The 12463-nt window shown below is 36.2% G+C and overlaps 1 protein-coding gene across 2 annotated transcripts in view; it reads left to right on the top strand.

Annotated features, from left to right (window-relative positions):
• Positions 1-12463, top strand: part of COL14A1 (collagen type XIV alpha 1 chain) — a gene marked incomplete at both ends in the record, with an annotated part of 115710 nt that overhangs the window by 45676 nt on the left and 57571 nt on the right. Inside the window, 7 exons of one of the 2 annotated variants that reach the window (XM_079533221.1) lie at positions 3444-3576; positions 5442-5522; positions 6295-6437; positions 8301-8430; positions 9227-9349; positions 10824-10973; positions 12279-12395. In XM_079533221.1, the coding sequence (XP_079389347.1) occupies positions 3444-3576; positions 5442-5522; positions 6295-6437; positions 8301-8430; positions 9227-9349; positions 10824-10973; positions 12279-12395 (877 nt within the window). Of the gene's footprint in view, positions 1-3443; positions 3577-5441; positions 5523-6294; positions 6447-8300; positions 8431-9226; positions 9350-10823; positions 10974-12278; positions 12396-12463 lie in introns of both variants that reach the window. The other variant, XM_079533220.1, reaches the window with a different exon arrangement.

The following is a 12463-nucleotide window of genomic DNA, read 5'->3' as shown; positions in this document are numbered from 1 at the left end:
GAACATGAAACAGGACAAGAAATTTGATTCTGAGGTCCTTTGCATCAACTTTTTGCTGATTAAGCCTGACCAATTGACTCGGAAAAAGATCCGTCCTACTACAAAGCGTTCAAAACCATAATCAAAACAATATTCCACTTTATTTTTGAAGATGAAGTGAGAATACGTCTTTTGTGAATAATAGCCTATACTGTGCCACTTCCATAGAACTAGCTTTGATTTTTGGTGCTATTTCAGTTTTTAGAGGTTTTTATTCTTCATTTTACCAGAAGATGGTGGTAACTCAGCTAGAGCTGTGATATGATCACACAGGATCCACATTTGTCTAATAAGCTGGTCACATTACAATTGACCACCAAGCCTTAGTTACAAAAGGTTTGAAAGGTAAAAGTTTACCTGTTTATGTTGTATTTTTTGCTATGGGCCCTTGTGTGTCTTCACAATAGTGCCATTTTCATTAGTCTAAAATATTAAATTATTTTTCCTCCTGTTAGACTGTTTTTTGTTTTATTATCCTTTTCCAAGTAGTTTGCAATAGGCAGTTTATCTCCCTTTCCAAAATCTCTGTTGTTTGTATTCTGACTGATTTTGTCTCTTTTATTATCTGTTCCCTCATAGTGTTTGCTTCTTTCATGCTCTTCCATCTTTTAAAACGTCTCCAACACCCTGCTCTGTTGGCATAAATGCTGTGAAGAGAGGCTAAGTCTGAAAACAGTTGATTGAGGTAGAAAGCACGTTGGAAAAAGATGACCTGTGCCTAGATTCCATGCATCATTCTTTTCATCCGTTGGGACACTTAGATTAAGTGTCATTATCCATAGATTTAGTTGAGGCCCATTATTTGACCCAGCAAGAGGTAGTCCTGCAAACTGTTAAAAGAGATTACAGGAAGGAGCAGGGTAAAGAAGGAACTGGCAGGTGAGAGAGAAGGCACATTCCCTTGCATCCTCCTGCAGTACTGGTTTGTTTGCACAATACTGAACTGATATGTTTCTGTTAAGCTCCGAAGAGCAGTTGTCAGTGAAACCCTTTAAGCCTTGTGATGTTATTGGAGGGGTGAGATCAGTGGTGTCTGTGGTGTCCTTTGAGTGTGAGAATTACTGATCAGAGAATAGTTGAACTTGTATGATTTCACTTGTTCAGTGTGTTCATTAAGAACTGCTGAAGGCCTCAGTAGTTTTTCTATGTTAAAATATTAAAAATACTCAAGCTGCTTTCTTGTTCTCCTTGCATGACCTTTCTAATGGGGTCGTGCCTAGGATAGCACAATACCTCCGGGCTGTTGCCTGCCTTTTTAAGCTTCTTTCCCAGCTAAGTGATCAGTCATGCAGAGAAAAAACATGCACTCCCTCCCTTTCTCCCAAGACCCAACTTGCCAATTAGCTGAGTGGGGTCATGGAATGGTGTTGAGAATTACACACACCTCAACTTACTGCACCCACACTGCTGATGTGTGAGGAGAGTATAGTGTGGAATGTTAGCACAAAAGAACTGGAATACATTATTTAAAAGTGACCTTTTATGTGTAGGTTAAAGTAGGAAATGCATCAGGAAATACTCCTGTATTTGGTACTATTTTTGCTTCCGTTATTTGTCCTCTCCACTTGAAAGTTCAGCTCTTTGTGTTCTTTTTTTTTGTGTTCATCTCTGTGGGCTAAATTAGCAGGGAGTGGAGAGTGCTAGAAGCTATGCTGCAGAAAGTTTGCCAAAGTTATGTGTAAGACAGTTGCTATGTGTAGGAATTTTATGATGACACATATGACTGGAAGGTCTGGGGAATTAGAATGAAAGACATTGCTTATACCTACTTAGAATACAGCTAGACTCACTGAAGCTGATTTCTGAATTTTTTTCCAGGAAAATAGATGCTAGAATGCACGGTATGGGCTGCTCAGTTCATTATCTGATAGTTGTAGAATACATGAGCCCAATTAATTTTATTTTCTGTATCAGAATTCAGAAAGTCTATTATTAGTTAATGAGTCCCTCTTCCACAGGGTATATATATATATTTTCCTGAACTGTGCCTGTTTGCCAACCTAGGAATTCTGGGGTCATGGATAGAACGTAGTGTCGTTTACTATTTCTGCTAGCTGTAGTAGATGTTATGCAGCATTTCTATATTGTTTGGTTTCCAGTGTCTTATTATTATTTCAATTTCACTTATGTAACGGCCACCTATAAAAACTTGTCCAAGAAAGGTTGTTTTATGATAGTATTTATCTGCATAAGCTAGTGATTATTCCCCCAGATAAGTCAACCAATTTCAGTGGAATTATTGCACAGTCTCCTATTCTGCTTCACAGTTCCTTTAGCTCCAGTTCCTACCCATCTGTTGACCCCTTCCAATAAAAATCTATGAAACACAAAAATCATAAAGAAAAGCCTTCTTCTTACAGTTAACATAGCACATGTGAATCTTCTCTTGCTGTCATAGGTAGAAATAAGGAAAGTTACTTTTTAAAATGCCATGACATATAGCCAGCTTCTCAGCAGCACATCTCCCATAAATCTCCAAGTCTGTTGCAAATTTCTTTCTGTAACAGCATGCAGTCTGCTTGATTTCTTTGGCTATGGACATCCTTTCTGGATCCAGCTTTGTTAGATGGAAAAATTACACCTTCCGCCAGTTTGCCACCAACTTCCTGCAACAGATCAGCATCTCGTGTGTACTCACATTAAATCCGTCAGTGATACTGATTTTATGAGCGGTCCCTCGCCCTGCTCAATCATTACAAAGCAGACCAAGTAAAAACAGTGAAAAGCCTCTGCTTAAACTGTCAGGGATAACCACATTCATTCTTATGAGTGGTTACCCCAGAATGAGCCAATGTGCTGTCGGTCTGTGGCAGACTGTAGTGATCTATGGCAAATAGGGCTTGGTGGAATTAGTAGTAACCTTTTACATCTATTGCAACTAGTTGCAGAGTGCATTTACCTGTATTCTTCATGTAGAATTCAAATGCATGGAGTCATAACTCAGATTGTAAGTCTAATATAGAAACAGCATTTTGTAAAGCTACAGAAATACTAAGCATGCTTGTCATGACAGTGATTGAATGGTAGAAATATGGATGAAAACTAACGTACACTGTTACATTACTTTCAATGAGGAATGTTTTGAATTTTGAAGTTTTTCAAATGAGATACATGTGTTGAGCTTTAGCAGTTCATCCACTGCATGTGAAAGAGTAAGACTGCATGTTAAGGTAATCAAGCCAGCCACAAAATAATAAACATTTAAAATTTTCTTAACACTGTTTTCTTTTTTTTCCAGTCTTACTTTGTGATACTTTTTATTTTTACATAGGTAATAAATTATTTGGGCATACCTGGGTGTGGATTTATGTTGTTTTAAAGCAGAATTTATTTTCCTTCTTGGACTTCAGTCACTTTGTGTAAATTAATCGAGTGGTTTTCTTTAATCTTGTTTTGCTACTTAGGTTGTCTTAAATGGAGATGCAGACAGTTATGTTGTTGAGGGTTTGTTGCCCAACACAGAATATGAAGTTTCTTTGCTGGCAGTTTTTGATGATGAGACCGAAAGTGAAGTTGTTGCTGTTCTTGGAGCTACATGTAAGGCAAACTCTTGAATATCATTTTTAGAGACATTTAAATGATTTAAATTTAATGTATAAACCTGATACTTAAAATCCATGTAATGTATAAATGTATATACCTGATACTTAAAGTCCATTTTTGGGTTGCTTTAATAATGAAGAATGTGTTGGTTTTACACCAGGACCTTGCCAACAATATTTTTCTCTTTCCTTATTTAATATTATATGTTAGATGGCAGTGAATCAAAGTGATGGTTTGGCTCCCTCTCTGAGCAGTGGTATTAATAAGTATAGGATCTGGAAATATATTCTTCCATCCCCATTTCAACTTTTAGTCTTAGAACACAGTTTTTCATTAAGACATATATTAAATTGAGGGGAGGTAATAAATATTTTAGTGTTAATACTTAACAGGAATTTGTTGAAAATGCTTGGTATTTTTGGTATGCCATATTCTTTCTTATTTACGTAATTTATACTCACTGGAGAGGTGTTCACTCCTGGTTGAAATAAGTAAGTTGAAATTTTACATGGGGATCCTCTGAAATTAATATGGAAGTAAAAAAGATAAAACTTATAAATCATATACAATGTAATTCATAGTTGTAACCAAAATGGTAGCCAGCAATTTCATTTAGATTGCTGAAGTCTTTGATTCAGTGTCAGTCATATATTTAGGACTCAGCCATAAGTTTAAACCCACTGCAATTTAGTAAAGTATTCTTAACATTGAGCTTTTATAAGTAGAATTCTGATTTAGGCCAGAAAGCTGGTTTATGTGTGCATATGGATTCATCTTCTGCACTTGATAAACCTGCTAGAATAATATGAGATAAAATAGCTGCCCTGAAGATTTTCATCTGTTTCTGTCCTCTGTCAAGGAACTGAAAATGTGTTTATATTTTCAGTCTATTTCTGGAGCAGTGTACCATTTGTGGAAACTTGCATTATTCAATCACATGGATTAAAAAAATAAAAATGTCCTTTCTCTCTAAATCAGGTACTGGGAGATATGAAAAACATCCTGCACTTAGCTAATGGCTTTGTTTTTCTCTAAGAAATGAGAATTTTGTGGGTTTACTGTGAAGATATGGATTTTTTTTTGTTTGCAAAAAGAGGCTCTTGGAAGGTTATGGAAGAAGAGCCTATTCAGTAAATTATTTCTGGCTTGCAGAGGGAGTTTTTATGGGGGACGGTGTTTGATTTTCTTATTTCTAAAGTATCAGTAAGTTTCTGTTGAAGTACAGCTCGGGATATTCCTTGGTATGATGTAAACTGATATGGATCATTTTTGTTCTGTTCAATGAGGAAAAAATATTTCTTAAATTGATGTGCAGATTCTCCTTTGATGGATAATGACTTGGTGTACTGAACAACTTTATTTTTCATGTGTAGATTCAAAAATGCAATCGATTCTTATTAACTGCAAGCTTAATCTTCAGTCCTCTGTTAATAAGTCACTGCCCATCCTAACGATGCTGGCATTGCTTATTGTTACTGAGCATACATTCAGTTCTTATTTGGACAACAGTGAACACCTTTACAGAGTGCTCAGTTCAGTAAATGTGACAGCTCTAACAAATCATCAAAGTGGAGGCCACTATTTTCAGCTAAGCCAGAAATGTGGAAGACTATACGTATCTTTGTTTAATTATACAATTTATAATCACATCACATCTCTAGATCTAAGGATTATTCCTGCACATCCATGTGCCTAAAGTAAATGAAATAAATGGTTACCTTGTAAATCTCTGAAATGCCTGAAGTGCATGGGATATTTGTAGGTCAGAACACACCTTTTTGTTGTCATAGTTAGAAATGCAAGATTAATAATGTGCCTTATCTTGTTGAATTGTTTGTGAGCTGAGTATTGTTTTTCAGTTGCAGGAACTACTGCAATGCCTACCACTGTGACTACTACTACTACTACCACTACCACAACTCCGAAGCCCACCATAGCAGGTAAATGAAATAAATGTAAACTGTTTAAATGCTGAAAGCAAAGAACTGAGGCTTTTTGCAACCTAGCACATCCAGATCTAGGGGCAGAGAGCTGTGATAATAGTGAGGGATGGTAACACCAAATCCTCGTGGCTTTTGTCAGCACGCTGTCATGGAAGGTCTTGTTGAGGTGTAGACTCCAGAAGAGTGACATCACTGATGAAAGGTGCATGCTGTTGTGCTCCTCACGATGCTTCTCCAGCTTCCTGTACATGCCACATGTGGGATAGGAGCCAACTTGTTATGCTGTGTAAGAAATTTGAATGGTTCCAGAGATGCTACATAAGACTACAGAAACTGAGTCTAGTTTGGAAAACCTGACTCTCTTGTCTCTTAAAAGCATGAACATGAATACAAACTTGAATATCTTCAGAATTTTGTTTATTTTTGAGGGTTCTTTGTCTACCGGGGCTTAGATAACTGAAGTTTATGAATCAACAGTTCTGTGGTATTTTTGGTTTGTAATATTCTGTCTGCAGTTACTTTTTTGTTATTATAATGCTCTGTAAGCTGAGTAATATAAATAAAGCAAGTGGGATAATACCTATTAATGTAAGTATAGTGGTTATCCTGTTGTAGTAGCTATTATTTAATTACGTTGTTGTATGTGGCTAAGCTCAAGTATGACTGAACTGAATGGGTTTGTCTTAGAATAGATCTAGTGATAATTAGCACAATTTAAAATCTAAAAATAGAATGGATAAAATGCTAATTAAATTACTTTTGGCTTCAGTTTTTCGAACAGGAGTCAGAAATCTTGTTATAGACGATGAAACGACCTCAAGTCTGAGGGTGGTGTGGGACATTTCGGATTACAATGTTCAGCAGTTCAGAGTGACCTATCTCACAGCCAAAGGTGACCGTGCCGAGGAAGCGGTAAGAACGGTCTGTATTGCTTTTTGTGAATGGCTTCATGAACTTGAAAAGGTTGATTAACAATTGCTGAGGCCCGATAGCTTCTTGCAAAGCTCTCCTGTTGCAGTCAGAAAATGATTTGTGCTTGGCTTTACTGTGAGATAGAACTTCAGAATTGTAATTCTCATGGCACCTGATTCATGACAGATAAACAGTCAAATGCAGGATCAAACCTAAGAAGGTTAAAAGACTGTCTGTCCCTTCCTGTATTTTTTTTAAATGTGTACAAGATTGTTTGGTTTTTAAAAATTATTTATTTATATGCTTTTTGTGTGTATGTTTGTTTGTTTTAAATCTTAAGCCTATAGTTTTGTTTTAATATTCTATGACTATTACTTTAAAATGAAATTATAACTGTAAGAAATGGTAGTTAAATTCTGGCTATCAGAGGAATGGTGAATTGACTAAAACCTCTTAATATCAGGAAGGTGTCTTGGCTCTAATTCCACAAATTATTTAATTTTAAGTACACACTCAAGTCATATCATCTTTGGTCACAATTTAGTTTCATTTTTGAAATTAATCACATGCATAAATACTTTACTGAATAAAGAATTACTTAAGATCATAGTCAAAATTAAGCACATTTTAAACCAAAGAGAAGTTTTCTGTCATGTGGTTTCAAGCATCTGGAAGATGCAATGTAGATATGTAAAAAAAATAGTGTTCATATATGCTTAACTGCATTTCTTAAACAGAACCCAAAAGTTTTGTGGAATTTGGGCTTAAATATACTATAGCGTGACAATTCTATGGTGGATACTCAGTTTTTTTGGCTCTGATTTCTGTGTAATTTCCAATTACTCCTCCCTCTCCATAAAAATATTAATAAACTTTTTAATTCTTAATGCAATTGGCTGAAAATCAAGGACAAAATATGTAATAGGATTCTTTTCCCTACTGAAGAGTCAACCCCTAAATTATACGTTTGTTCTTAGGTTTGCTGGAAGGATCACATTTTTTTTCTTCCTTCAAGCCAAGAGTTTTTTACACAGTTAAAAAGCATGTTGTTCTGTGCAAGATCTTGTTGTGTTGTGAAACATGAGGATTTTCAGTGCTTGCATCTCCTCTTCTAAAAACCTGAAATTTTGATGGGTCTTTCCAGAAACTTGGACTGTAGGTTTGGAGTGTATCTACAGAGGATCTGTAACACAGAAGGTCATGCACATGTCTTTAGTTGGTTCTGTCCTAATATGATTTACAATTCTGAAAAACAAATTAAGTATTTCTTTGACAAGTCTCAGCACCTGGGTGCACGAGATTAATGTCGTTCTGTGTATCTCTTGCCAAAATTAGAGTGCTTTAAATATCCTGGAGCATGAGATCTGATGAGCACTTTCTTTTTTTCTGAGTATCAGCTTCAGAAAATTTAGATGCAGCATCCTCAGATGCATCATTTCACTTTAAAATAATAAAATACCTGGAGGCTCACTTTCTGCTTTTCGCTCTTGATTTGAAGTGGCTTATTGTAGGTCTGTCAGCTTCTTGCCATATATGTGAGGTTGCTAGTTCAGATGATAGATTCACACAGTGGGCTTGAGATGGTAAGGATTCAGAATAAGATTTTGAACCTTGGGACATTTGCTTCCAATAATATCACTTCAAAGAACAGGTTTGGTACAGGAAATACCAGGTCATATTCTCTTTATTTCTTTATTTATTATTTACTGTGTCCTCATGTGCCAGACAGCTGCCATTCAGGTTTCTGAATCTCACTGAGATTAAAATGTTAGTGACAAGTACTGTTGGAATCACAGTTCATCTATGATATGAAAAGGTTTTGGCCCTAATCATAAACTTGTTTCTGGTATCCTGACTATCCAGATAATGGTGCCTGGGAGACAGAGCACTCTTCTGCTTCAGCCTCTGCTGCCTGATACGGAATACAAAGTTACAATTACTCCAATCTATGCTGATGGGGAGGGAGTCAGTGTCTCAGCTCCTGGCAAAACTCGTAAGTGTGAACTTTCTGCTCTTCTTGATCCAGAATATGTATGAACAAAGGCTCTTTCTTTTGTCTTTTATCCCTGACTGTACTGGTATATTTTAGTATAAGCACGGCCTTACTTTGCTTGATGGATATGATTTAAGAGCTTTATATTAATCTCAATTCATTGGCTCATAAGCAATCGGCTGCTTCTAATTGAGAGATTGAATTATAAATATAGTGAATCTTCAGAAAAACTTACTGAGTAGTAAAGCTGGTAAATCCTGGAGAGAGAGCTCACAAAGGACAATCCAGCAAATGTAGAAAATAACCTATGATGCTGGGATAGTATCAAGCAAGCTGTTGTACTGCTAGTGTGTTAATTTTTGTGGGTGTGTGTGAGATCATTACATCTATACGGTCATTAGAAATTAGAAACAAGAGCAGGATTTATACTTGGAAAACTTCAATGCAGTTATGTTGAAATAAACTATACAAATGAAAGAACATTATTTCTGAGTTGACTTACATTTAATGAAAAACCTTGAGAAGAAGGTTGGGAATTTATATGGAAATTCATGGTTTGTTGAACAAAGGTCTTAATTAGTTCTTAGTATAACTTGATATGAGTTTCTGAAGTAGGCTGACGTTAATGTATCAGCATAATTCCAAGGAGGAATTTGATTCAAAGCTTTCTTTCCAGCAGATCTGCCCAGAAATTTGAGAAAACTGAATATTTCATGAATTTCATCTGCATGTTTGAGTTTTATGCGTGTGTTTGTACAAGTTACATTTGTAAAGGCTCAATTTCACTTCCTTTTAGAACCCTTATCTGCTCCTAGAAATTTACGTGTCTCAGATGAATGGTACAACAGATTACGTATTAGTTGGGATGCCCCACCATCACCAACTATGGGTTACAGAATTGTCTACAAATCTATCAACAGTGAGTTTTTAAACTGTTTTTTTTTAATTGTCATTTGCTTTTGACAGTATGTTCTATACTTTAATGCAGTATTTTTCTGAGTTTTGTACTAAATCTAATAGTCACAGTTACCTCTTTAAAAATGATATTAACTTGATGTCTCAGTTTTTTAATATGAGAATTTTGTAGTTACAGAATGATACAGGTCTTTGGAGATCATTCTTTCTAGCTCCCTGGTCAAAACAGAGCCAACTTGGAAGAGGTGTCATGGGATCTTGTTCAGTCAAGTTTGTAATATCTCCAAGAATGAAGATGGAAATTTCAAGACATCTCTAGGCACTTGCTTCAGCTTTTGACTGCTTTCACTTTGGAATTGTTTTTCCTGATATCTAATCAGAATTTCCCACGTTTCAAATTTTGGCAGTTTCCTCTTGTCTTCTTCCTGTTCGCCTCAGAGGAGAATGATACATCTTTGCTTTCCCCTCCCGTAATGTAGTTGTAGGCAGCATAAGATTCCCATAAGATTTCCTTCATACTGTTGATCAAACTTAACTCTCTCAGTTTGTCTTTTTATGTCATTTTTTCCCGATTCCTATTTACTTCAGAAACTGCATTTCTTCTTTTCCTGTACCTCTCTTCTGTACTTCTCCTGTCCTCGACTTCCATCCCTTACCACACAAAGCTTTCGTTTCTTTTACTTACTTCTGCTGCCCTACTTGTCCCAGATAATTGCCTTTTTATTCATGGATCATTTTGTCTATACTGTATCTGACCACCTGCACATTGCAGCTAGACAAGGCACCTATTTTCATTCAGAGTTCTTTAGAAAAATGTCCTCTATTGATAGCAAACAAAACTGTGACCACTAAGGGACTAAAACAATATCTAAAGGCAATACTTTCGTCTGGCTTCTGAAGTCTGTCCAGAACATCTAGCAGAGGTGAGAAAGGAGCTGTTTGCCCTTCTGATTTGGTATAGTTTTATTCTTTTCTATTTTCATTATCATTTTTGCACAGTGCTAAATGATGCTGTTGTGTTAGGAACCCCTTAGGGACTGCTTTGGCTGGTGTCTGCTGTCCCCCGTTGCTCCTGGCACACCATCAAACTGAGGAGATCTTTGGCACTCTATTTAGGGCAGTAGTAAGTCACTGAAGCAGAACAAAAGAGTTTTTACAGATGCCAATGTCTAGTCCTGCCATAATGAATCCCACTGCTGAATTTCCCAAGTGTGTTGTCCATACAAGAACTGTACACTGTTCTGAGCAGTGTCTTTGTCTTTGTGCATGGTAAAAAAAAAAACAAAAAAAACAAAAACAAAACAAAACAAAAAAAAACCATAGAAAAAAATAGTAACTTCAGGACTTCATCTCATTTTGGATTGGTCTTAAGATTTGTTTTTACTACCTGTTAATTGAGTGGATGAACAAGTGATTTTCTAATTTTTTTACTTTCTTTCTTTCTTTTTCTTTTTCTTTTTTTTTTTTGTTTTTTGCAGTCCCTGGTCCTGCATTGGAGACCTTTGTAGGAGATGATATTAATACCATTCTCATTCTAAATCTCTTCAGTGGAACAGAGTACAGTGTGAAAGTATTTGCTTCATACTCAACAGGCTTCAGTGATGCCTTAACAGGCATAGCCAAAACCTGTAAGAATGATTTCATGCTATTCAGATCTCTGCAGACCATTTTTCACTATAAATATAGGTTTGTGCAGCTCCTTGAGTAAATTTTCACATGGAAGTCTTTTCCAGTTGTGTGAAAATTGTTTTCTGGAAATTGAAGTCGCTTTTCATATTGAAATATGTAATACTTTATAATCTACTGGACATTAGCAAAATTGGAGTCTTACACAGATGCTATTATTTAGCCAAATATTTTCCTAGTAATATATGCAAATCTCTTTAATGGAAAGTATGGTTACTATTTTTTTTTTTTCTTCTTCCTGTAACTCCCTGTGTATAGTCTGAATTAGTCTTTATATATCTAAACCTCAATTTAAAATAAAGTTTTTGACAGATGTACTTTTATAATGACATTTTATACTGATTCTTAGTGGCTGATTTTTTAGCAATGTTCAATTATTTAATCTTAGCTCCAAACCTGATCTAAAAATGCACTTTTTTTCCTTCCATTTTTGAGTTTTATTGTCATCATATTTGTAAGCTGCTCTTGAAATTAAAAAAAAAAAAAAAAAGTGTTATTGGATCCATTTAGTACAATGCTTTCATCATAAATAAATCAAATTAATGCATTATAAGAAGACCTATAAAAGCCCCTTATTGTCATTATAAAATACAATAGTTATTCCCCATAATAGTGGCTTACAGTAAGGGAACGTGAGCCCTCTGCAGCTATGTTACAGCTCCCTGAAAACAGAGTTCTGCTGGGAGTTGTTGCTGCCACAAGAGACAAGGTGTTTAAAGAGATGCCAGGAATATTTGGGGATTCTGGCAAAAACCCATCACGTCTGGGAGCTGTCTGTATGTTGCTGTTCTCTGTGCAGCCCCTCCCAGCAGAGTGAGCAGCGGGGCATCAGCACCTGGTGAGATGCAGTGGGTTCCAGGAGCCACATGGGAAAAGAAGCCAAGAATAAGAAAGGCAGCACATTGACCTCTTATGAACAGGGCTAACAACAAGGGCTGCTCATATTCCTTGCAGATTGAGTATTAGGATAAAGTTCTCTGAAAGAGTGGTAATGCCTTGGAACAGGCTGCCCAGAAAGGTGGTGAAGTCACCATTCCTAGAGGTGTTCAAGAGCCATGGAAATGTGGCACTGAGGAAAATGTTTAGTGGGCATGGTTGGGATGAGTTGGTGGACTGGATGATCTTAGAGATCTTTTCCAACCTTAATGATTCTGTGATTCTCTTTTCACTATAATTCTTTTGCTGCTTTTCCTTGTATGTCATGATGGAGGAATAAATCTTGTTTCTTTTTTATATTTAATTTTCAGTGTACCTGGGTGTTACAAATTTGGATACGTATCAAGTCCGCATGACTAGTCTCTGTACTCAGTGGCAGCTTCACAGACATGCTACTGCATACAGAGTAGTTATAGAATCACTTGTGGGTAAGTTACTGAATCATTAGATATGAATTTACAGCCTAAACCAGAAGGATGAATTGCATGAGTTAAGA

Source organism: Tetrao urogallus, assembly GCF_951394365.1.
Source record: "Tetrao urogallus genome assembly, chromosome: 3".
NCBI classification, from domain to species: Eukaryota; Metazoa; Chordata; class Aves; order Galliformes; family Phasianidae; genus Tetrao; species Tetrao urogallus.
This window is presented reverse-complemented; position numbering and strand designations above follow the sequence as displayed.